Raw genomic sequence first — 27,075 nt, 5'->3', positions numbered from 1 at the left:
CAGACCACATGACCTTCTCCCGTTCCTCCTCTGGATCATCCAGATGGTCATTGGCAAACTTCAGACGGGCCTGGACGTGCGCTGGCTCGAGCCTGCGTGCGCTGCAGGGTTTCAATCCATGAGGGCGTAGTGTGTTACTTATGGTTTTCTTTGATACTGTGGTCCCAGCTCTCTTCAGGTCATTGTCCAGGTCCTGCCATGTAGTTCTGGGCTGATCCCTCACCTTTCTGATGATCATTGAGGCTCCCGGAGGTGAGATCTTGCACGGAGCCCCAGACCGAGGGAGGTTGACTGTCATCTGGAACTTCTTCCATTTTCTAATAATTGCACCAACAGTTGTTGCCTTTGCACCAAGCTGCTTGCATCCTGCCCTGTAGCCCCTCCCAGCCTTGTGCAGCTCTACAATCTTGTCCCTGACGTCCTTAGACAGATATCTGGTCTTGCCCATTGTGGAGAGGTTGGAGTCTGATTGATTGAGTGTGGACAGGTGTCTTTTATACAGGTAACAGGTTCAAAGAGGTGCAGTTAATACAGGTAATGAGTGGAGAATGGGAGGGCTTCTTAAAGAAAAACCAACAGGTCTGTGAGAGCTGGAATTATTACTGGTTAGGACGTGATCAAATACTTATTTCATGCAATAAAATGCTAATTAATTATTTAAAAATCAAACAATGTGATTTTACAATGTATTTTTGTTTTCGATTCCGTCTTTCACAGTTGAAGTGTACCTATGATAAAAATGACAGACCTCTACATGCTTTGGAAGTGGGAAAACCTGCAAACCTGGCAGTGTATCAAATACTTGTTCTCCCCACTGTAGATGAACAACCTGTGGCATAAGCTGTCATGTTGCGTTCGAGGGAAAATCTGAAACCGGTCTTTCGAGTCTAATCCCCAATTTTGAACTGGATGGCTCTGTTCATGGAAACGTAAAATGTGTGTTCATTTGGCAAGCGTGTGCCTCTTACAGACAACAATGACATAAAAATTAACTACAGAGAAGTTTGGGTCCAAATTAGACCGGTCCTTCAAATAAGGGAACTTTGTTAGACGTTAATGGTGTGTGTCACCGACGACAACTCTTATCTCTGCAAACTCGGGGACATGCGATCTGTTTCCCAGCTGCCTCTTTGGGAGTTGTCCTTGGCTCTTTTTCTACCATTGGCACTATCCTGTTTAATCTGGGGTCAATTTTCCCAGTGAGGTTGGCTACAGTCCCATGGACCTTCTAGTCACAGGAACATGAAGCTGCTTGGAGATGCTCCTATAGCCTTTACCTTCAACATGCTTGTCTATCATGTTCTTTCTGATCTCATCGGACAACTCTCTCCTTTGATTTCTCTGGTTCAGTGTGGTGCACACCATGATACCAAACAGCAGTGACTACGTTTCTCCATTTAAATAGGCTGAGTGACTGTAAGATTGAAGACGTGTGATACCAATTAAAATTAACAGTTTGAAATATCACTATAATCCAATTATTTATAATCTTTTCTAAGTGGTTCCAACAAATCCGTCCATGCCGTTTTCCAATATAATTGATCTCTTTTCACCGTTTCTTTGCTTTACTCTGACATAGCAATGGCAGGCAGGTATAACTGAGAAAATTGCTTTTGATTTCATCATTTTTCAGGAGGAATGAAGCATTGTTTTTAAATGAGCTGTAAGGATACCAACACATTTGTCCACCTCTGTATAATGTTATAGATGGTTAGGTTTTGGTATAATGTTCACGATGGGTTGGGGCGTCGTCCATCTTGTCCATGCGTCCCAGGCGCCGTCCAGTAGAACTAGGGCCCTGGAGATGCGAGCCGGGGACTGCGGCCCCGTAACCGCGGCCTCCTCCGCCGCAGGACGGAGACACGCCGCTCGCCGCGGGAACAGGCCGCTCAGGTGCTTTTGTCCGAGCTCCGCCTCCAATTGAACGCAGCACCAGATCAGCGCGCTTCAGGCGCCGTGGCTCCTCCCACAGTGTCAGCTGATCGCCGAAAACAGCCAATGGCAGGGCCCCGGATCGACACGTGACCGCTGGAGCAGGAAGCAGGTGCGACAACAATGGAGCGTCGGGAGGAGACGCCCGGTTCGATGGCCGAGCGTTCGGTCCCGAGACAACAACTGTTCCCGTCACCGTAAGAAAGAGAATTAAAGAGTCAGATATTACAGAGTCATTTTTCGGCGGAGAGCCCCGTCAGCACGCTGCTCCGGAGGTAAGAGGGGCGTTAGGAGGAGCGTGGTTCCATCTCAATTCCAAAATAAGATTCCAAACCTCATGACTTTGTGGAAGCCTCACTAACCGAACCCTAAAAGTACAGACTGGAGGCTGCAATCATCATCATAATACATATAAATATGTACAATGTACAGGAGCAAAAATGAATATGGAATAACTGATGTTTTTGTACAGATTTGCAAAGACATAAAACGTGTGTCCCAAGATGAAACAATATGCAGGACAACATGGATAAAGGCACATTTCATCTAATGTTACAGAAATAGGCTACTCTTAAAATTGAATGATGAGCTATATGAATATTTATATTTATTCCCAGTCTATACCTTAATCCTTACGGCCACCTCGTTCCTTTCATGGCCCTTTTTCCTCGTTATCTGCTAAGTAGAGCACATTTGTTTAGGCTGTTAAGCAATGTTATTTGTGTTTCTCGTCCGTCTGCAAAACACTGCACTAACTATTACCAAGAACCATTCCTTGTGCATGAAAATGTACGTAACAAACCGGTTGTGATTCTGATGTGGAGGTTTCAGTTTGGGCCATAGGGTTTGTTGTCTTAGTTTGGACCTGGTAACGTATCCATCACTTTTTCTGAGCTGTTTGTTGGGAATTCGGGGTGTGGTCCCCAGATCGAGCTGCATGGCTCAGTGAGGCCTGAAGATGAGCGAGGAACCCGAGGCGCTGGCGGTGGTGAACCAGCTGAGGGATTTGGCTGCAGATCCCATGAACAGAAGAGCTATTGTCCAGGACCAGGGCTGCCTGCCGGGACTCATCCTGTTCCTGGACCATCCCAACCCCCAGGTGGTCTACTCTGCCCTGCTGGTGAGGACGCGGCGACATTCACTCATAACTACTAATCCATCCATTAGTAGCCGTGCAGCTTCTGGTGAGCTCCGGGTTGCCAGGTATGAACTGCAATACTTCTTGTCAGGACAATACAACTCAACTGACTGAACTGGCAACTCTGCATTTAAGACCAGTTAAAGTCTGGCAACAGCCAGCTCAGGGAAATGATTGCTCCGCTCCAGAACCTTGAACATTCTCGTATCTCTCCTTCATTTAAATTCTGTTTTGGCTGTTATAATTATATAATATTATGACAGTGACTATTATTATTACCCTTACTATAATTTATTGGCATATTTTGTGAAGTCAAGAGTTTTATTTGTCACATACAGTACATATAAATACTTTCATACATATATTCAGTGAAATGTCTTTGCAACACACCCAGTGATTATGTACAATAGTTACTAAACCAAACATAATAACTAACCTAATTCCTACCTAGCAACTAACTGATTCCTAAAAGGTAAAGTAGTTAGTGAATAGAATAATATCAATAATATCAAATAAAAATTTAATAAGACTCAAAAAGGTAATTCAAAGTGGGGGTACGAAACAGAAGGGAATGCAGTTTTGTAGATGGAATAGACTATTTGTATATACACATATGTGCAGTAAAGGGCTTGTGAATAAAATTAGTATGGAGATATACAGCACAGTATACAACACTAGTATTCACTAGTACTAGTATTTGCGTGACGAATAAAGATTAATCTTCTTCTTCAGTATGCAGTAATATTACAATTCACTGCATATATGTATGAAAGTATGTATATGTATGTGACGAATAAACCTCTTGAATCTAATCCAGTACAGTGATACAGTATGCAGTACAGTATGCAGTACAGTATGTAGTACAGTATACTACATACAGTACAGTAAGGCAGTGGGGCCCCTGGTGAGGTCAGCGTTGACAGTTCTTATGTCTTGATGTAGAAACTCCGTCTCAGTCTCTGTTCTCGCTGTGTGGCTGTGGAGGCTCTTGCTCCACCACAGCAGCTGGAACAGTCCGTTGTGGTGGTGGTGAGGATCCTTCATGATGCTGCAGCTCTGCTACTACACCTCCTGGTGTATAAGTCCTGCATGGAGGGGAGGGTAGTTCCAGTGGTACGTTGGGCTGAAGGCACCACCCTCTGCAGGGCCCTCCTGTCCTGAGCAGTACAGTACAAAGCAGGCAGTGACGGTGCCTGTCAGGATGCTCTCCACCGCTCCACAGGAGAAGAACTTGAGGATCCTCACGAGACCCTGAATATCTTCAGCTGAGGTGGTAAAGATGCTGCCTCGCCTTCCTCACCAGAGTGTCTGTAAAGTCCATGTTAAGTCCTCTGTGATGTGGACTCCCAGCTCCTTGAAGCTGCTCACTCTGTCTGCGTCCTCGGTTGTATCCTCTCCTAAAGTCCTCAATCAGCTCCTTGGTTTTGCTGACGTTCAGGTGGAGGCTGTTGTCCTGGCACCAAAGTGACAGGTCAGCCACCTCCTCGCGGTAGACCTTCTCATCGTCGTCAGTGATCAGGCCACCACCACCACGACCATGGTGTCGTCAGCAAACTTGATGATGGTGTTGGAGCTGGACCTGGCCACACAGTCATGTGTGTACAGGGAGCACAGTAGGGGGCTGAGGACGCAGCCCTGGGGGGATCCTGTGTTCAGGGTGAGGGAGCCCAGGTTATTCTCATTTGTAGTTCCAAGTTGGTGGAAAGAGCTGCCAAAAACCACCAGGGCAGGGGCCTCCCTCTCTGTCTTTAAGAAGCACCTGAAGACCCAGCTCTTCAGAGAGCACCTCCTCTCCTAACTTACAATTACTTAGCACTACTTAGCAGTATTTATTTATTGTACAGTATTTAGCAGTATTTATTTATTGTTACACTAATGTTTCTGTTGCAATGTAGCTTGAATGTTATTCTCCCTTGTAAGTCGCTGGATAGTTGGATAAAAGCGTCTGATAAATGACTAAATATAATGTAATGAAAGCTGAACTATAGTCGATGAACAGCATCTCACATCGGCCCCTTCCAGCCATCCAGGTGCGTGAGCCTGGTGTACAGTACCTGCTGGACTCTACGCAAACTGCAGTGGACCCAAGGTGCAGGGGAGGGAGGTGCAGATATAATCCTTAATCAACCTCTGGAAGCACTTCATGACCACCGAGGTGAGGGCCACCGGACGGTCGTCATTCAGGCCGCTGGAGAGGTGATCTTCAGGACAAGAACGACGGTGGACCTCTTGATGCAGGACGGGACCACCGACTCAGCCAGGGAGATGTTGAATATCCTAGTGAGCACCGGGGCTAGCTGGTTAGCACAGGTCTTCAGTACTCTTCCAGATACGCCATCTGGGTGTTCACACACATCAGAGCCCTCCTGAAGTCATGCTCAGACACTGAGAGTGCACGCTCATCCCCAGCGTTGTTACTCCAGTTAGCTGGTGAGCTAGCGGTGTTGTCGCCGGACTCAAACCGCGCAAAAAACAAGTTCAGTTCATTGGCTAGGAAGGCGTGCACACTCGTGGCTGGGGAGGAGCTGCTCTTGTACTTAGTAATAGTCCGCAGCCCCTGCCACAAGCGTCTGGTGTCCTGTTGCTCTCTAGCTCCACTGTCTCTGTGCGTCTGTTTAGCGTCCTTCACCGCCCTCCGGATTGTACGACGGTGCTTTGTAGTTGTCCATAATTCCGGATACAAGACCTTCGTTGTAAGAGGCCGTGCGAGCATTCAAAGCGCTGCGGATGGATTTATTGACCCACGGTTTCTGGTTCGGGAATATCATAACTTTCACCGTGGCAACGATGCTGTCCGCTACCATTGCTATGAAGCACGTAGCTACTTCCGTAAACTCTCTGATATCAGTGGAACTTGATTGGAACATGTCCCCGTCTACGTCAGTCAGAGCCTCCTGAAGCGCAGCCTCTGATTTGTCCGACCACCGCTTTACATCCCCCGTCACCACCGTTCCACGTACGATGCACGGCTTGTAAACAGAAGCAACAAGATGGCGGCGTGATGTATCCGTTCTTGTACCGTGTGTAGCAGTGTCCAAAGTTCTGTCTCTCCTGGTGGCACACGTGATGTGTTGGTGGGAATTAGGCAGAACCTTTTTTTAAGGTTCACCTTGTTCAAGTCCCCAGTCACCACCACAGCCACGTCAGCACATATACATACAGTGGGGCAAAAAATATTTAGTCAGCCACCAATTGTGCAAGTTCTCCCACTTAAAAAGATGAGAGAGGCCTGTAATTTTCATCATAGCTACACTTCGACTATGAGAGACAGAATGGGGGGAAAGAATCCAGGAAATCACATTGTAGGATTTTTAATGAATTAATTGGTAAATTCCTCGGTATAATAAGTATTTGGTCACCTACAAACAAGCAAGATTTCTGGCTTTAACAGACCTGTAACTTTTTCTTGAAGAGGCTCCTCTGTCCTCCACTCGTTACCTGTATTAATGGCACCTGTTTGAACTCGTTATCAGTATAAAAGACACCTGTCCACAACCTCAAACAGTCACACTCCAAACTCCACTAGGGCCAAGACCAAAGAGCTGTCAAAGGACACCAGAAACAAAATTGTAGACCTGCACCAGGCTGGGAAGACTGAATCTGCAATAGGTAAGCAGCTTGTTGTTAAGAAATCAACTGTGGGAGCAATTATTAGAAAATTAGAATAGAAAACCACTGATAATCTCCCTCCATCTGGGGCTCCATGCAAGATCTCACCCCGTGGGGTCAAAATGATCACAAGAACGGTGAGCAAACATCCCAGAACCACACGGGGGGACCTAGTGAATGACCTGCAGAGAGCTGGGACCAAAGTAACAAAGGCTACCATCAGTAACACACTACGCCGCCAGGGACTCAAATCCTGCAGTGCCAGATGTGTCCCCCTGCTTAAGCCAGTACATGTCCAGGCCCGTCTGAAGTTTGCTAGAGAGCATTTGGATGATCCAGAAGAGGATTGGGAGAATGTCATATGGTCAGATGAAACCAAAATAGAACTTTTTGGTAAAAACTCAACTTGTCGTGTTTGGAGGAGAAAGAAAGCTGAGTTGCATCCAAAGAACACCATACCTACTGTGAAGCATGGGGGTGGAGACATCATGCTTTGGGGCTGTTTTTCTGCAAAGGGACCAGGATGACTGATCCGTGTAAAGGAAAGAATGAATGGGGCCATTTTGAGTTTGAGTGAAAACCTCCTTCCATCAGCAAGGGCATTGAAGATGAAACGTGGCTGGGTCTTTCAGCATCACAATGATCCCAAACACACCGCCACCGAAGGAGTGGCTTCGTAAGAAGCATTTCAAGGTCCTGGAGTGGCCTAGCCAGTCTCCAGATCTCAACCCCATAGAAAATCTTTGGAGGGAGTTGAAAGTCCCTGTTGCCTAGCGACAGCCCCAAAACATCACTGCTCTAGAGGAGATCTGCATGGAGGAATGGGCCAAAATACCAGCAACAGTGTGTAAAAACCTTGTGAAGACTTAAAGAAAACATTTGACCTCTGTCATTGCAAACAAAGGGAATATAACATAGTATTGAGATGAACTTTTGTTATTGACCAAATACTTATTTTCCACCATAACTTGCAAATAAATTCTTTAAAAGTCAGACGATGTGATTTTCTGGATTTTTTTTTCTCATTTTGTCTCTCATAGTCGAAGTGTACCTATGATGAAAATTACAGGCCTCTCTCGTCTTTTTAAGTGGGAGAACTTGCACAATTGGTGGATGACTAAATACTTTTTTTCCCCACTGTACATATACACACATGTCATTATTATTATTACTACTATGCTACTATCTTACCATAATATTCAAGATATATTCAGTATGTTATACATATACTCATATTATACCATAAAATAGCATATTTCAATGAACCATAATGACATATTTCTATACATGGTTACCATATACTATTTGTACTTTATTTTCACTTCTGCTGCTGTAACACAGTTCTCGCACGGGGTTTAATAAAGTCTTATATATATATATTTCATAAAGTTTATCTTAAGTTTATCTAATCTTGCATCTGGTCTTCAGTGTGAAGACAGTAAGCTGCATCATAACAACACAAAGGTCCAAGTTTAACATGTCTTCCTCACATTGCTTTATGCAAATGTGATGTGCTTGATGAGATCATCAGAGCCAGAGTTTGAGCACCCTCCCGTTTAAGCTCTGCGTTCTGATTGGCTGTCGTCCTCAGGCTGTGCGCTACCTTGCGGAATGTCGAGCAAACCGAGAGAAGATGAAGGAGGAGCTGGGGATGATGGTGAGCCTGCAGGGCGTGGTGCACAAGTGAGTTTCACACAGGACCGTGCATTCAGAGGGGACGTTTGAGACACTTTATTATTATATACTAGTGATGCAACGGGACAGTGGGCTCACGATTAGGTCTGTATCATGGTTTTGGGGCCATGGTAACCGTACAGTTTCGGCATCTTTTATTTTTTAGAAAAAATGTTAAAAGGTGTAAAACATGTTTTTATAGTTGTTTGTTATAAATAACTAGTGCCATGGTAACGGGGCTGTATCTTTATATTAAAGGTTTGACAGTTTTTATAGTTGTCTGTTATAAATAACTAGTGTAACACTCTGTGTGTATGGGGGGGGGGGGGTCATGTTCAGTGGTGGTTTCATTAATTTTCATAAATTCATCAGATTGGAGGGGAGGTGTCCAGCTTAGTGGATCATTTAAATATTCATTTCTGTTCGTATTTATTTATTTATATAATATTTTATAAACATTTCACAATAAAAAATAAATAAGACCAGTACTATATTGAGTTATTTCTGTGTACAACAGGTATAAACAGTATTCTTCACACATAATAAATAATAATAAAATAAAAGCTCAGTCAGACCAGTGGGTGCGCTCCCCTTAGAATATCTCTTTCATGGAGGTGAAACATCTGCAGGTGTCAGGAGACGGCAACTTAAACACCACATGAAACTGTAAAACTTGACAAAAAAAAACAAACAAGTGATCATCACCCAGCGAGACTCTGTTCCCTCCATTCTACAAAAGAGACGTTCCAAAGCACCGCACCGTTTGTGAACCACCCCCCACTAGTGTGAGTGGAAGTGAGTGTCTGCAAAGAGGTTTGTAATAAAGAGGGCCACGCCCATCCCAGGGGGTTATTTTCCACCTGGACACCTTGAATGATGGCACTCTTGACAAAAACATTTCCATCTAGATTTATCTTGTTTCTATGGAAGAGGCTGCGTAGCTGCAAGCAGTTGGGAAAAATCGGCCTCTCTCACAAAAAGATAAATGCCGTCCGGCTCCATGCGGCTGATGTGGAGCTGCAGCAGTGGATTCAACAGGAAGCAGCACTTACTGCACGCTGCGCTGTGCCCATACGCTGCACCAAGCGTCTGCTCCACTTCTACCGTCATATCGTGGTACCCAGGTTCACGCGTGCCAATTGAACCGTCGGGGCGTGCCGAGCGGTTCGATAACATACTGTCCCATTCTATATTAAGGCTCATTATTTATAAAAAAATGAATTTTGCTGTTAATAGGTGAATAAAATCATCCTATAATGGTCAAATAGTGCAACCAGAGAAATAAGTAATAATACTCCCCCCCCCCCCCCCCCCCCAAAAAAAAAAAATAAACCTCAAAATACAGTGGTAACAACCTTTTTAATGTAATATCATGTGTAATAATTGCTATAATATAACTTTTAAGGTTTTTAAATGATTAAGTGCAGTTTCAAATGGTAAATGATTGGCTGTTTCCATACAAATAATAAAAATATTATAAACCAAATGTATTAAAGGCTGTCTCTTTTGCAAAATGTGCTTTTAGACACGTGGAAAAAAAGTCTTTAAAAGCAGTAAATATATGTAAGTACATTAAGTACAGTTTATTTACCATTGCAGTGTATGAAATCATGTCAAAATAACCTAGTAAAAAAAGAAGTCTCTCAACTTAATAGAAAAATAAATAACTATAGATTAATTTATGTGAACATCTATCTCTTTAAACCTCTTAAAGAAATTACTGTATTCTATATGAACCATGGATGTTGTGTCCCTTTGTACCTCTAAAGTGTGGTGTTGTGCTGCTGCTCTTCCAGGAGCTCCACCCCGGGGGACAGCAAGCTGCTGGCCTCCGAGGTCTTCCAGCTGCTGAAGGACGCCAGCTCCACTGAGGGAGAGCAGGGGGCCGCGCCCACCCGCAGGAAGGCCCACTTCTTCCTGGGAGCCACCAACAAGAGGGCCAAGACCGTGGTGCTGCAGATCCATGGCCTGGAAGACACTGTGAGCGTAGTGCTAGAAATAAAATCAACAAGAGTTATTTGTACAGCACTTTTCATATACAACATGCAACTCAAAGTGATTTACGTTAATAAAAGGAAATTCTAAGCATATTTATTTATTTAATTTTTAAATTGGTAAATATTTATACAGGTTCTCCTCGCTTAAGGACAGAGTTCTGTTCCTCGGACCAGGTTGTTAAGGAAATTGGTTGATTAGCGAGGACCTTACACGCCCCCTTATTTCACAATAAGGGGGCGTGTATATAGTGTATATAGTGTTATTTCACAGTAAGCGGGCGTGTATATAGTGTATATAGTGTATATAGTGTTATTTGACAACAAGGGGGCGTGTATATAGTGTATATAGTGTATATAGTGTTATTTGACAACAAGGGGGCGTGTATATAGTGTATATAGTGTATATAGTGTATATAGTGTTATTTCACAGTAAGGAGGCGTGTATATAGTGTATATAGTGTATATAGTGTATATAGTGTATATAGTGTTATTTCACAGTAAGGAGGCGTGTATATAGTGTATATAGTGTATATAGTGTATATAGTGTTATTTCACAGTAAGGAGGCGTGTATATAGTGTATATAGTGTATATAGTGTATATAGTGTTATTTCACAGTAAGGAGGCGTGTATATAGTGTATATAGTGTATATAGTGTATATAGTGTTATTTCACAGTAAGGAGGCGTGTATATAGTGTATATAGTGTATATAGTGTATATAGTGTTATTTCACAGTAAGGAGGCGTGTATATAGTGTATATAGTGTATATAGTGTATATAGTGTTATTTCACAGTAAGGAGGCGTGTATATAGTGTATATAGTGTATATAGTGTATATAGTGTTATTTCACAGTAAGGGGGCGTGTATATAGTGTATATAGTGTTATTTCACAACAAGGGGGCGTGTATATAGTGTATATAGTGTATATAGTGTATATAGTGTTATTTCACAACAAGGGGGCGTGTATATAGTGTATATAGTGTATATAGTGTATATAGTGTTATTTCACAGTAAGGGGGCGTGTATATAGTGTAGATAGTATATATAGTGTTATTTCACAGTAAGGGGGCGTGTATATAGTGTATATAGTGTATATAGTGTTATTTCACAGTAAGGGGGCGTGTATATAGTGTATATAGTGTTATTTCACAACAAGGGGGCGTGTATATAGTGTATATAGTGTATATAGTGTTATTTCACAGTAAGAGGGCGTGTATATAGTGTAGATAGTATATATAGTGTTATTTCACAGTAAGGGGGCGTGTATATAGTATATATAGTGTTATTTCACAGTAAGGGGGCGTGGCCATTGTGAACACTAGTGTAGTGAATACTGACAGACTTCAGGAACGAGACTGAGAATGATGATGAGATGAGCTGTTTAAAGTGTGTACAGTGTATACAGTGTATATACTATATACAGTGTATATATTGTATAAAGGGTGATGAGATGCTTGGTATCCTACACAGTGTACAGTACAGACTGGTCAGAGAGTGAGTAGTACCTGTAGTCAATTTCTGTTCCGAGTCATCAATTTACAGTAGACATTGAAGATAATGATCGTTCCTCAAAGAACGATTTTCAAACATTTCTCCAAGAGAAAAATCCTCTTAATCCTCTTTAATAATCTGAGTTTCAAGTCCTTTCCAATGCCCTCTGTTCTTCCTCAGAGGATGATTTCTCACATTGCTGCTCTTGAATTCCCTTAATTCTCAAGTGATCAAATACTTGTCTCAAGGTAGTTTAATTCAGGCCTAGAAGGTACTGTGATGGTTACTGCACAGAGAAGATTCCGTCGCTGGGGTTGGACTGTGGTTAACTGAACATACCTCCCCTCCTCAGAGCCAGAGGTCTCTCTGCGAGGAAGCCTTGTTGAAGATCAGAGGAGTCATCAGCTTTACTTTTCAGATGGCCGTGAAGAGATGCATCGTGAGGATCCGCTCTGATCTGAAGGCCGAGGTGAGTTCTTCCCCGACCACCAGGGTCCGCTGTTTAGTTTGCCGAACTGAGACATTTGGGGTGTGACCATGTACATTGTCACGGCGTGGAATTGCATGAGGTACAAAAATGTGCTTGCGCGGAAAATTGGAAACGTTGTTTTCTATTTACCAACATGAACCACCGGAGGGCAGCATCACCTATCCAACCGTAGAAACTGAAACCATATACAGTGGTACCTGGACTTACGAGCGCATCGATTTAGGACTAATCCAAGGTACCAGCAGCATAGTCGCCAAAACTTGTATCCACTTGCGACCGACTGCTCCAAGATACCACTGTGGAAATTTGCAGTTGGTGCGTCGGTGGCCAGCCAGCAGCCAGCCAGCCAGCCAGTTAGCAGTCAGTCAGCAGTCACTCAGCGGGAGACCTACATGGTGTGTGCACGTAGTTCGTGGCTTATCCATATTTCTTTTACATTGTTTGTTCTGTGTGTTTTGTTTATTTTCACCCTTCATGATGTCATCATTTATATGGGGAAAAATTGCTTCGACATACGACTGTTTTAACATACGACTGTTTTAACATACGACTGTTTTAACATACGACTGTTTTAACATACGACTGTTTTAACATACGACTGTTTTAACATACGACTGTTTTAACATACGACTGTTTTAACATATGACCGTTCTTATAGAACCAATTACAGTCCTAAGTCCAGGTACCACGGTACTGTATATATGTCAAAAACAAATCATAGAAATAGAAACAGGAACCACAGTTTAAAAGAGATGAAGTTGAACTCAGTGGGCGACCAATGATGTACATCGCTTGGCTGGCTGCCTTTGATGGCTTGGCTGGCTGCTTTTGGTGTCTTGGCTGGCTGCTTTTGGTGTCTTGGCTGGCTGCTTTTGGTGTCTTGGCTGGCTGCTTTTGGTGTCTTGGCTGGCTGCTTTTGGTGTCTTGGCTGGCTGCCTTTGGTGGCTTGGCTGGCTGCTTTTGGTGTCTTGGCTGGCTGCTTTTGGTGTCTTGGCTGGCTGCCTTTGGTGGCTTGGCTGGCTGCTTTTGGTGTCTTGGCTGGCTGCTTTTGGTGTCTTGGCTGGCTGCTTTTGGTGTCTTGGCTGGCTGCCTTTGGTGGCTTGGCTGGCTGCTTTTGGTGTCTTGGCTGGCTGCTTTTGGTGTCTTGGCTGGCTGCCTTTGGTGTCTCGGCTGGCTGCCTTTGGTGTCTTGGCTGGTTGCCTTTGGTGTCTTGGCTGGTTGCCTTTGGTGTCTTGGCTGGCTGCCTTTGGTGGCTTGGCTGGCTGCTAGTTCTTTCAGTTATAGGGTCTTATGTTTTGATACAAGGTGAGGTATGGTATGACTGTTTATCGGTATGAGCTCTTGGTGGAGCGGTAGTGAAGGTTCTCTTTAACCAGAGGGCCTTGGTTTGATTCCTCAGACGGGATTTATTTGAACTATTATAGTCCAACTTATTGATGGAATCGCCCTCTTCCATTGGAAAGATTTTGTATGATTTAGTACGGTTTATGATAGTTATAGGACGTTATAATAGACACGGCTGGCTGTGACTGGCTGGCTACAAAGCAGCCGCTGGCCAGTGGCAGCTTTGTCAGGACCTGACTTTTGAGCCACCGGTAAAAACAACGCTTCAATGCTTTTGTTGGCGAAACGAGTCTCAACCAAAGATGTGGCTGGATCTGCAACTAAAGCATTTTGTACAGGGGCTGCGTCAGTATCAAAAAACACATATATAAAACAATATATACATATGGCTTCGAGATAGATGCATGGATGTATTTATCATTATATACGAGGTCATTGCTAATACAGTGATGTTAGAATTGGTACTATATATATATTAGTAGTTCATTAACAACTGAACAATGGATACTAATAACGCTTTAATAAATGACCATATCTTACATCCACCTTTGCAGCATATAGCATATGAACAGGAACGCTCAATTTGTGGATATTTACCTTGAAACTAAATATGAGAGAAAATTAATTTAGCTTTGAATAAAAGTTAGAAACCACCTCAAAGTGGGCAACAGTTGGGTGATCACCGTTTCTCTCAGGTCTCCCAACGCAGCCTCTAGTTTGCATGGTTAAACAATAAGCTATTTTCTCAATTAGTGGAAACTTCAGGGGTTTAATGCAAATCCTGCTGCAGGTTTGAGTTGTTCAATGGCAACATGCAATGTTGCTCAGCAAATTTGCAGGTCAATGATTACGCAATATTAAGTTCGTTTCTTGATCTTCTTTATCTTCTTTATCTATCCCGTGATAAATAAAAGCATGAAGCTTTTTGCAAAAGTGAATAACAATAAGGTAAAAAATTAAACAAACAGAGTGCAAGAATAAAGATAAGTAGAAATAGCAAGAGTAAGGTATGGAGGACTAAGGTAAGTAAAGATATATTCACGGAGTAAAGAGAAGCTCATTGTACAGCGGCCGTATTACACGCTGCCTGAAGTTACGAAAGAAGAATTTACAATGAAAATTGACAGAATAAAGTGCACGTCACTTCCCTTTTCTAGGCATTGTGCTCCTCAAAAGCCACACAAACCTCAGTTTCCATCGTCCTTCATTTCTTCACAAAATCTGTCAAAATTCCTTTTTAGTTGAAACCTAAAGATAAAAAGAGAACTTTTCCTCATCTTTTTTTTTTCACCTTACCTTTTACCTTTTTTTAGCGTGCTGGACATACTACACAGAGTACTTGTTCCACTACATGTAGGACAGAGTTAGTTGCAAGTGGAGTTGAACTTGTCAAGCTGCAATGAAACTCTTTATTCATCTTTAATCATCAACAACTGCTGCAACAACTCTGTCCTGTGTACGAGCTGTGAGACGAGCAGAGCACAGAACCACCAGCAAGCCCCTCTTTGGAGAACCATCTGACCATGTAGCATTCAATCATCATTACTACTGCAAGAGGGAGGATCACCACGGTGACACAAATACACATAGAAACAAACAACATGTACATGGAAAAACAAACATAGAAACAAACATGTACATGAAAAAACATAAACATAGAAACAAACAACAACATGTACATGGAAAAACATAAACATAGAAACAAACAACAACATGTACATGGAAAACAAACATAGAAACAAACAACTAAGAAGAAGAAGAAGAAGAATCTTATCACACAGCACACCACACCACCACATGCTTTGGATGGTGCTGGTGAAATGGTTCCTCTGCATTGAACCATCCTGGCTTGTGCTTCCTCTGGGGGCACAGCCAGGAGCAGTGGGCAGCGTTCGTCGACGCCCGGGGATCTGGTGATGAGTGTCCATCGCTGGTCAGACCGTGATGTGGGCATGTTTTGGGTGGGGGTCCTTACTGACGTGAGGTGGAGGAAACCCCATGTGCGCACGGGGAGAACATGCAAACTCCATCTGCATTTTTTCAGCAAAAAGAAAAGAAAGAAGAAGAAACAAAAAGGTAGATTTAGAACAATTTTGAAGAGGAAAGTGTGTTAAAAACCCATAACAAACATAAATATGAAATCTAAGTAACATTTGTGACGAAATATACAAACACATATTTATCAGTGTCCAATGTACTGTAGTTCAAATGAAACAAGGGATGTACTTAATTTTGCACACCATATATATATATATATATATATATATATATATATATAATTTGTATATTTGAATTTTCTAACTTCACATACATCGCAACTTTTTTTTTCCCTCCATTTTTAAAAGATTTTGGAGCACAACAAAATGTGCAAAAGCTTTCAGGGGTGCACAACCCTTTTCACGATATAAGCAGTGTGCTCCTGGAAGCTGCCCCCCACACTGCTGTACATGCAGTTCACACAACTAACTCTGGGGATACTCCACAAGATTTCTGTTTGTTTCTTCATTTCCCAATGAAAAGGACAGTCGGTGCAGGTTCAAATGAATGACAGCACAGCAGGGCGGCTGCAGATGTGCAGAACATGTCCAGATCCATAGCTGTGTACACCATAACCTGGCAAAGTGGTGGTGTTCAAGAGTCACCTCTTGGCCAAAAGAACCAAAAGTCACAACGACAACATTGAAGAGTTGGAAACGCACATGGTGGAGGTTCAGACCACTTGTGATTCCTATAATGAACATGAGAGCAAGGTTCGTCTAGGTTGGTCAAGAGTACATTTACCACGCCAAAACAATTCAGAGGGACCTTCCAATGGATCTAAAAACGTAGAGAAAAAAGACCTGCTTCCACGCAGTCATCACAACACCTGCTGTAGTGTGTGGTATGACTGATGTTGTAAAAAGGTAAGTAATGAGTTAGTTTTAAGAACCACATGAAAGGGACACAGGGGACAAAGAGTGGATAGCTGCCTGTGGTTGCCATGACCACGAAGAGACATTGAAGATAACAGATAAAAAACATGTTCTCCCAAAGGGTTCTCTGTGGCTGTCAAGGAGTGCACTCAGTGTCATGACAGTTTGCCTTTTCAGCACTACCAGGCAGGATTCCACCATTATAATGACCGGTTATTTCTCACGATACCATTATGCAAATACCTTCTTGTTGGATTGGTTGTTAAGTCCTGAAATTCACAAAATACATTTTTTTGGGCGGACAAGTTACGCCATGTGGTGTCCTCTGATGAAGATTCGGGTGGTGACAGGTTTACTGCCCCACCTCCTGTGACACAGACAGAGGAGAGGTTCTCCAAATATGACCGGTTCCACCAAAAGAAACCCAGAAGAAAAACTTTGAGGCCTTTACCTCTGTCCTGACTTTGAACAGAGCTGAGTACATCAGCGGCGGAGCAACTGAATCAACGCTTTGCATCTGTACGTCGTTGACTCGGTGTGATGGAAGAGCCCCATGTTGAGCACCCTGTGTGGACAGCTGTCCTTTTAACACATAGGTGAGCGTGAATAATTGTGTATATCGAAAACCCTTATTTCTTTGTGTCTGATTCAGCTCTTTTCATAGTTAGTTTTGCCAGGTATAACAATATTTGGGAATTCTTACAATTAGTTCCAGCTCACCGGAGAAGGCCAGATGAGTCACCAGTTGCAGACATCACCAAGGACAGAACATTTTCTGATGCAGCGTACAGGATTGACCAGGATGCCACGTAAGCTTAGTCCTTATTCAAATATTGTACCAAAGACTTGGTGGTACTGTGTGCTACTGGGCTGTATGTGTTGTATACAATGCAAGTTGTATATGAGCATAGACCATTTTCTTTCGCTGTAGTGAGCGTTCTCTCATGTCATACACTGCAGCATATTTATCAAGCACATGTCAGAAAAGTTTCTTGAGCATAAACCAAAGAATTGGCCACCAGCTACAACAGGGACCTTCATGAGCGTAATCACAGCTCATCCCCTTCTCCTGCTGCTCTTCACTTTTGTATCAAGCTGAAGCACCTAAAGGAAATGTATGCATATTTTCTTTATTATTAGCGCAGATTAAGAAAACTGTTGGACGGATCAACGGACGAGAAACGAGCACTGATGCGTGAGGGTGCAAGCGTCCTTAGGGCACTTACCTAAGTGCGTATCAATTATTAACCAAAAACTATTTTGTGGTTGTGTTTTGGTGTGTTGCTGTTGTCATGATCCTTGTTTCCCCTGTAGTTATTCTGCATGTGCTGCTTGCAGTTCTGTGTGAGCGGGCTCAGCCGACTCATGTTTGGACTCCTTTTCTTCCAGGTCATTCCTGTGTTTTGTATCTTTGTTTTGACCGATTGGTCGGAGCTTTATTCTGGTGAAGCCTACAATGTTTATTTTATTTTGCCTCCCGTCCCTCACTGGGCCCGAGTCTTAACCCCTCTCCACTCTGTATGACATGTGTCTGTGTGCACATGCATATACTTGTTGGAGCAATGAAGGCCTTGCTACATGCAGTATGTAGTTGCAAAACTGTTGTCTATGTCTTTAACTGTTCCAGGCTGAAACTTCCAAATTGCGCAAGCCTCCCAGCCTGCCAAACAGATAAGCATATGCTGGCTCTTGTTGTTTGAAGGTCAGGTTAAGCAGTGTAAATGTGTTTCACAACTATTACATTGTTTTAAACACTACATAGAAAATTAAACTCTTAATTTTCAGCGGATAATACTGAAACGTTGTTTTTCATAGACTTTTGTCCTGGGAACATGTGACTACATCCTGTGGCATCGTGATTTGACCAAAAAAAACAAATTGTTGACAGCAAAAAACTGTAATGGCTTTTGGTAAGTCTATGTCATTATTTAAAAATATAACAAAATAAAAACTGACTGAAGACCTTCATTCCATTTTTTCATTGAACCTTAATGAACACATGGAAGGAATATAGGAAGAAAGAATATGGCTGACGGAGCAGATCGACGTGGTCACCTCTTCAATGTTTCTTGACAGCCAGCTGAAAAAATCCTGCTCCCAAGAATTGTTGGGACTCTCCTGAGGAAGGAAACCGCTTTATCCTTTGGCTGCATGTTTTGTAAAAATGTCAACTGAAGAGTTATATTACAGTTCTGCAATTGATTTCATTGCACATTTCAATTGGTTACATGTGTGTTAATGTTTCAGTCACGAGTCTCCCTGTTCACCTTATTCGACTAGTAAGTGCACGCGTGTCAACATTGTTTCCAGGTGTTGGACTTAAAAAAGGAGTTAGGGGTATACGACTCCTTGGGAAAATATGAACCCATTCGAGGTGATGATATGGAACTTTTGAGGTAGTTACTAACTCTATATATGTAGGATTAGTGCACCCCTCTCCTGTTAGCAGTTGATTCAATACCTAACCTTGTGTTTCTTTGTGTTCCCCAGTAACGTCTTCAAAGATAAGTTGGACTTGGAGGCTGGACACTAAACTGTCCCTAGCAGTAGATGCTGACACCTGCGGGGTCTTTGTGTGCACTGTAAATGCTGCTCTAGTGTTTTATTATCAGGCTGCAGAGAATGATGTCCAACAAATTTTAATGTGTCAAGAGCACCTCACTCTGAGCAATCTCTCACAACAGCGCAAGTACCATGCTGCTTGTATGATTAAGGACCTGAACAACCAGGTAACAGTACTGATGGCACTAACTGATAAGGTATAAGGTAATAATCTGCTGTTTGTCTCATCACCTAATATATCTGTCATTATTTCCAGGACTTCTCTTCCACCCAAACCAGGATGGCAGAAAAGGCAGAAAGAGAGAAAAAGATAAAGGAAGCTGAAGATCAGCACCAATCGCCTGATGTCCACTGCATTGCCTGGAAAAGTAAGGGATGCATTTTCCAGCGTGTAGAAGGTTGACATGAGGCCTGGGTTTTCCAAAAACTTTTTTAAATGAATGATGATTATGTCTGAAAATGGAGAGTGAAAAAATCAACATAGTGTAAACAGAAACAGGGTATCCCATTCCAGCTAGATCCTCTCACAGGACACTGACCTGCCCTGGAAATAGTCAAATAATGTCCTCTGGAACCAAGGAGACGCCTTTCCAAATGTTTTTTGTACCCAACTTGCATATATGTTGAAGTTGCACATGGAATGCATCCATGATTAGAAAGTGTTATGACTTACCTCCTAAAACCAATGTTCAGTTTTCCTTTTCTTTTCTCCCATTGTAATCAGGAATTCCCCCCCACAACAGAGCTCAGCACATCTCAGGAGACCTTGTGGACTATTTTAACCAAAAGATGGAGACACATTGTGACCTGCGTTTGTTTAACTGTCAGGTAGTTATTAAAGGCTAGCCTTTTATTGTCAATGCTCTGTTGGAGAGTATAAATTCTGATGGTAAATATGGGTTTTTATTTTGTAGGCATTGGATTGGGGCTTGGTCAAATTCTGTCCCATCATCTTTTCCCTCAACAATACCGCTGTTTTGACCCAAGTCTGAAATCCTGTGCCTAACACATCTGAGCGTCTCTGAAGACCTGAAGCTATGGAGCATGTTTTTCCAGTAGGGTTCACTGTTCATGTTCTGCCTTGAGTAGTGGAGGCAGAAAACAATTGAAAGTCTTAGAACACATATTACACAACTGCATTATTTATGTACAGTTTATACCACACGAGGGCAAACGAGCCAGATCGACTTCAAGTAATGGCCATAACCAAACCCCTCAGGTGTTTTTGTGCACGGAATAAGAATATGAAAGGAAAGAAGGAAAGGGGGAAGGCATGAGGCGTTTTCGCGAGGCACAGTTCTGGGGACTCCCTGAGGGGAATAAGTACCTGGGGAGAACAAGTACCTGGGGGGCTGCCCCTGAGAACTAGACAGCCTCAACAGCTTTTTCTTCCCGGCTGTATTCGTACTGCAGTGGAACTCTGAAGTGACGTAAGCCGACAGAGTTTCAGCACAAGTTGTGTGTTGTATTTTAGTTATGTAACTTTCACTGATTTCAGCTCATCAGTTCACCAAAACCTGTTTCTCAACAAATTTGAGGGCGAGGAATAAACGCCCAGTTGCTGGTTCTTCACTTCAATCATTTTAAAGTTAGTGTCGACTTTTGTAAGGCATGGGGTCACATCGGGACACCGCACAGCCATCATGGGGCACCCGTTAATTGTTTTTTTTTACTACCACTGAGTGTACGTGGGCTGGTCCACACACAGAGGGATGCTACCTGACCGGACGGACTGTCCTCAGTGCGCTGGGGGCGAGGGGCCGTGCACTGACATCACTGAAGTTTCCTCCTGTTCCTCCTGTGCCCTGGAGTAGGAGCTAAAAAGTCCCTCAACATGGCGTTCTAACAACTATGATTGTTCCTACTTCCCGCACACAGAAAAAGGGACTGTTCCTCCAAAATTTTCTTAGAACTATGAAAAGGTTTGGGTCAGCCTGGGGAAGGAGGCTCTGGAGCCGTCCTGCGGCTGGGGGGGGTCTTCATCGGTGATTTCAGCCCGAGGACAAAAGCTCGGAGATTGACCTCATCGCAGCATCTCATGAGTTAACCACCCTGTGTGCTATTGCCTGTCCTTCTGACGAGCCAAAGTTTCAGATGCAGATGGGATGGATTATAGGCTGCCATCTGTGGCTTGTTTGATGGCCCTCTCTTCCAGTCGTTTACCATGTGCTTCATTGTGTATTTATTTTGGCGTGCGGTGTTGGTATTGGAGCAACGCTGGCATTGTGCAAGGCCTCATCGTCTCCAAAACATTTCACTGTGTTTGCCATTATAGTTAACTCATCTGTAAAGATGGAGTTTAAGTCAGACATCTAGTCTTTATTCCAATATACTGTGTCTTTCTACCTTTTCAGACGTACGAGCTGTTGAACAGACTGTTGACAGTGCTGTCCGTCAACTGTCCCAATGTGACAGAGGTCCAGTGCACCCAGGAGGTAACCTGACCTCAGTGACTCCACAAGCAACTCAACCATTTGTTTATATAAGCTTATACACTTGTCTTTAAAATGATTTAAGTGTATGCTTTGGCTGTATTGATTTTGTCACATTAAAATGAATAGTTGTCTAGGTTATGTTAGCGGATTTATACTTTAGGTCATCAGCCAGTGGTGTTCAATATGGGATGAATATACAGTATACTGTATATGGGGCCGAGTGTCTCCTCCTTAAGAAAAGGTTCATTCTTCACTACCACAAACAATGGACAGGTAACCTTACTATGTTGGTGACAAATAACCTGATTTAAGTGTCCTGTGGCTCTGCACTATATCAAACTGTGGAGGAAAATACAAATTAAATACCATTTTCACACTGTATTTAACAGAAGTTGTATTAAACTTAATTGTATTATGTTATATTATATCATTTTATTTTACTGTTGGAATTGCCAATAGCACGATAAACTTACTTTATAATGTATAAATGTATGGTTGCCTGTATTCAAAATCAGAATTTGTTGCAACCAACTAAGAAATAATTATTCAATAATTAGTCATATATACAGTCATATATACAGTCATATAGTTGTAGCGTATTTCATTATTTTTTTCTGTAATTACATTAACATCAGATGACTTTTGGGCCTTTAAAACCGAGTACTGTCTGTCCCTTATTCGTTTTTATAGTCTTGCATTGCAACAACCATTTTGTTCATTTTTTAGTGTAGAGGCAGACATTGACAGCAGCCCTAATCTCCAGGGCAACGACAAAGTAAGTACAAACTGAGTACAATAAACGTAGCCCCTGTGGAAACCCTCAGTCTATAAATACATGTTTGTTTCATTTTTATTTTCAAGTGTGAATCAATTGAAACACACTGTTTTATACGGTGTGTTCAGACTTCAAACTACTCGAAAATTAATTAGTTTGGAGAAATACTATTGTTTCAGATTTCATTCTATTTAATTGTATTCCTCTTTATAGGAGTATAGTGTACTGCTGCGAGACACACTAGCTGCAGCCAAGCGATGCAAGATCGCAGTGAAGGGAAATGTCTTCCGTAAAGTCAGTGGACTCAGCAGACCAGCTCAGAGCCTATTATAACATCAGAGACGGTGAAGAATAGGATGGCGTCGCTGCTGGGGTTGTGAACCTGCACGTTGGGGTGGCTTGTATGTGTGCGCCTCAGGGGTGCAGGGTCTCCTCCCGCTCCCTGGGACTGGGTAATGCTCCTCTGGGCTCCCGGGGGGGTCTTCTGTGGCTGCAGGGCGGGTCCTCGGGGGCTTTTCTGCGGTCGTGGGGTGTCTGTACGGCTGGGGGGGGGGGGCTCAGGGGCCTTTTCTGCTGCTTGGAGGAGCCACAACATAATACCAAACTTATACACAACAACTAAACGGGATGAGTCCTGTACACACACACACACACACACACACACACACACACACACACACACACACACCTCCTTTCCTCCCTCTTTTACTGCCATAACTATGACAGGAAGAGGCCACGTGACCAATCACTGTTGCAGTTTTCCTGGACTTAATTAACTGTGTTTTGTCAACACATGTTGTTCTGATGTTTCTGTGTTTATGTTTTTCATGTACATGTTGTTGTTTGTTTCTGTGTTTATGTTTTTCATGTACATGTTGTTGTTTGTTTCTATGTTTATGTTTTTCATGTACATGTTGTTTGTTTCTATGTTTATGTTTTTTCATGTACATGTTGTTTGTTTCTGTTTATGTTTTTTCATGTACATGTTTGTTTCTATGTTTATGTTTTTCCATGTACATGTTGTTTGTTTCTATTTTTCCATGTACATGTTGTTTGTTTCTATGTTTGTTTTCCATGTACATGTTGTTTGTTTCTATGTTTGGTTTTCCATGTACATGTTGTTTGTTTCTATGTTTGTTTTTCCATGTACATGTTGTTTGTTTCTATGTTTGTTTTTCCATGGACATGTTATTTGTTTCTATGTTTATGTTTTTCCATGCACATGTTTGTTTCTATTTTTCCATGTACATGTTGTTTGTTTCTATGTTTATGTTTTTCCATGTACATGTTGTTTGTTTCTATGTGTATTTGTGTCACCGTGGTGATTCTCCCTCTTGCAGTAGTAATGATGATTGAATGCTACATGGTCAGATGGTTCTCCAAAGAGGGGCTTGCTGGTGGTTCTGTGCTCTGCTCGTCTCACAGCTCGTACACAGGACAGAGTTGTTGCAGCAGTTGTTGATGATTAAAGATGAATAAAGACTTTCATTGCAGCTTGACAAGTTCAACTCCACTTGCAACTAACTCTGTCCTACATGTAGTGGAACAAGTACTCTGTGTAGTATGTCCAGCACGCTAAAAAAAGGTAAAAGGTAAGGTGAAAAAAAAAAAGATGAGGAAAAGTTCTCTTTTTATCTTTAGGTTTCAACTAAAAAGGAATTTTGACAGATTTTGTGAAGAAATGAAGGACGATGGAAACTGAGGTTTGTGTGGCTTTTGAGGAGCACAATGCCTAGAAAAGGGAAGTGACGTGCACTTTATTCTGTCAATTTTCATTGTAAATTCTTCTTTCGTAACTTCAGGCAGCGTGTAATACGGCCGCTGTACAATGAGCTTCTCTTTACTCCGTGAATATATCTTTACTTACCTTAGTCTTCCATACCTTACTCTTGCTATTTCTACTTATCTTTATTCTTGCACTCTGTTTGTTTAATTTTTTACCTCATTGTTATTCACTTTTGCTGAACAACGCCCTCACCCATAACTCCTTTACAATAATCCATAGCAGCTATTGACCACAACAATATGCTATATGCTGCAAAGGTGGATGTACGATATGGTCATTTATTAAAGTGTTATTAGTATCCATTGCTCAGTTGTTAATGAACTACTAATATATATAGTACCAATTCTAACATCACTGTATTAGCAATGACCTCATATACTGTATAATGATAAACACATCCATGCATCTATCTCGAAGCCATATATATATATTATTTTATATATGTGTTTTTTGATACTGATGCAGCCCCTGTACAAAATATTTGTTCTGTTCAATAAGATGTTGAGTGATAAAATGAAGATTGGTTGTGATCATCAGCAGCCAGCTACAGCTGCTTTGGTAGCAGCAATGCTCTCAGTTTTGACTGCTGTAGCTGCTTTAGTTGCACATCCAGCCACATCTTTGGTTGAGACTCGTTTCGCCAACAAAAGCATTGATGCTTTTGGCAGCAAGCCAACAAAAGCCTTGAAGCGAAGACTTAGTCACCACGGCCACGGCTGGTCATGGTGACTTTAACGTTCTGTAATTGTCATGAAACTTTACTAAATCCTTATAAAATGTTAAAATGGAAGAGGGCAATTCCATCAATTTGTTGGATTATAAATCCCACCTACACCACAGGGTTGTGAGAGAAAAATGCTGATCATTTATTTAGATTGAGGACAAAGGCCTCCACCTCCAGACGGGAGTTTTTTAAAACGTTCTCTGTTTACCCAGGAAGCCCCCAACTTTGTCAAGAGAAATGTTCTTTCTCTCTACAAAGTCAGTTCTAACATGGAAGAACCAGATCTCATTTGGTCCTGTTTACCTTGTATGGAGATGAGGAATAACAACGGGGAGCCTGGAGGTGCATTGTAAGGGATCGTAATCCACGTCTGCCAGCTCATTTACAACTTCCTGTCAATTCACTGTGAGGTAACATTCAGGGAGACAATTGAGGGACACAGACTTGTAAATGACTTCTGAGCCAAGCCACACCCTCTGTTGTTGAATGAAGCCTCTTGACCAGAAATAAGATGAGACTGATCAGAACGCTGCTTCGGAGCAGCGCCGAACCTTTCTCTTTATTCTGCAGAATAAATATCTTGAATATTCTCAGTTGTTTTCTTGTAGCGGGCAGGTTAAACTCAATGATCTTTGCGGAAGAATTTCTTCCACAGGGCTCATCTTGATAAACAGTGATACTTTGAATTATATCAAACAACAAGACGCTATCACTGGAAGATCTTTTTACAAAGGTCATTTTATTACTTGACATTTAACACAACAAATAGGCTATATAGTACACAATCATCAGAAATACACAAGCTGAATACAACACACAATACAATTGATAGCTTTTATTGATACTTTTTGTCTGTCAACAATAGGCAAGTTCTGGGTTAGAAAACGCTGTGTCTACTGAAAATAAGGAAGTATAACCCATACGGTCAACACAGCAGTGACAAAACATTTGTTATAAATATTAAAATCATATTTTCAACAGAGTTTAGGGCTTTCTGGTGCTTGAGCTGCCAAAAGCAGCCAGCCAAGCGACTAAAAGCAGCCAGCCAAGCCACCAAAAGCAGCCAGCCAAGCCACCAAAAGCAGCCAGCCAAGTGACTAAAAGCAGCCAGCCAAGCCACCAAAAGCAGCCAGCCAAGCCACCAAAAGCAGCCAGCCAAGTGACTAAAAGCAGCCAGCCAAGCCACCAAAAGCAGCCAGCCAAGCCACCAAAAGCAGCCAGCCAAGCGACTAAAAGCAGCCAGCCAAGCCACCAAAAGCAGCCAGCCAAGCGACTAAAAGCAGCCAGCCAAGCCGCCAAAAGCAGCCAGCCAAGCGACTAAAAGCAGCCAGCCAAGCCACCAAAAGCAGCCAGCCAAGCGACTAAAAGCAGCCAGCCAAGCCGCCAAAAGCAGCCAGCCAAGCGACTAAAAGCAGCCAGCCAAGCCGCCAAAAGCAGCCAGCCAAGCCACCAAAAGCAGCCAGCCAAGCGAATATAAGCAGCCAGCCAAGCCGCCAAAAGCAGCCAGCCAAGCCACCAAAAGCAGCCAGCCAAGCGACTAAAAGCAGCCAGCCAAGCCACCAAAACGACGTTGCTTTGGTCGCTCACAGAGCTCTGCCTTACTGTTAAATGCTGACTTGAAGGTGTTTGTTCTGCAGGTCCTAGCGTCGGCCATCGCTGCCACCAAGGTGTTGAAGGCTCAGCAGGTGCTGAAGGGCGAGGACGGAGAGGAGGTGAGATCCTCTTTGACGTCTTCCTCAGCTCAACTCCAAGCTGGAAGACTTGGTTTTCTTAGTTCCAGTCTCTCTAGTGTGAGATAAAGTGCTGAGAACTGCATCCATATAGAATACAGCTGAAGGTCATCACACTGAACCATGTTAATATCAAGTATAATGGTACTAATTATACTATATTTTCAAATGAAACTCCCTCCTGTGATTGGTTAATGTGAGCCGTGTCCCCCCTCCTTCCCCCCAGATCTTAATCCCCTTCTCGGAGGACGGTTCTCTGGAGGTGGAGCGGAACGCTGAGCTCCCGGACTACCTCCCCGAGGAAGAGAGTCCTTCCCAGGACCCCGACAAGGCTGTGACCCGCGTGGGCTCCGGCCAAGAGGGGGTCAGCTGGCTGGGGGCCACCGCAAACTTCCTGTCGCGCTCCTTCTACTGGTGACCCCGCCAGGCCACCGTACTGCCAAATCCCAGACTGTACAGACTAACACACACACACA

General features: G+C 42.8%; 2 protein-coding genes across 3 annotated transcripts; both read left to right on the top strand.

Moving 5' to 3' along the window:
• The first annotated feature begins 2,066 nt into the window (after positions 1-2,066).
• Positions 2,067-27,075, top strand: LOC307237867 (armadillo repeat-containing protein 1-like). Its single transcript, XM_080010655.1, has 7 exons — positions 2,067-2,207; positions 2,860-3,052; positions 8,271-8,362; positions 10,150-10,333; positions 12,194-12,310; positions 26,507-26,581; positions 26,826-27,075. The coding sequence occupies exons 2-7, from the start codon at positions 2,891-2,893 to the stop codon at positions 27,015-27,017; spliced, it is 822 nt and encodes a 273-aa protein (XP_079866781.1). The 5' UTR covers positions 2,067-2,207; positions 2,860-2,890; the 3' UTR covers positions 27,018-27,075.
• Positions 18,557-22,406, top strand: LOC307237868 (uncharacterized protein). Of its 2 annotated transcripts, XM_080010657.1 has the most exons (7): positions 18,557-18,983; positions 19,078-19,169; positions 19,272-19,316; positions 19,406-19,517; positions 19,874-19,977; positions 21,504-21,584; positions 22,311-22,406. In XM_080010657.1, exons 3-7 carry the CDS (start codon positions 19,293-19,295, stop codon positions 22,326-22,328), a joined length of 339 nt encoding a protein of 112 aa, XP_079866783.1. In that variant the 5' UTR covers positions 18,557-18,983; positions 19,078-19,169; positions 19,272-19,292; the 3' UTR covers positions 22,329-22,406. The 2 variants fall into 2 exon arrangements, with proteins under 2 accessions (XP_079866783.1, XP_079866782.1); XM_080010656.1 differs by having other exon boundaries at positions 19,078-19,316.

Source organism: Zeus faber (assembly GCF_960531495.2).
Source record: "Zeus faber genome assembly, chromosome: 12".
In the NCBI taxonomy this organism is placed as follows: Eukaryota; Metazoa; Chordata; class Actinopteri; order Zeiformes; family Zeidae; genus Zeus; species Zeus faber.
Note: the sequence above shows the minus strand (reverse complement) of the source record. Positions and strands in the feature narration are given on the sequence as shown.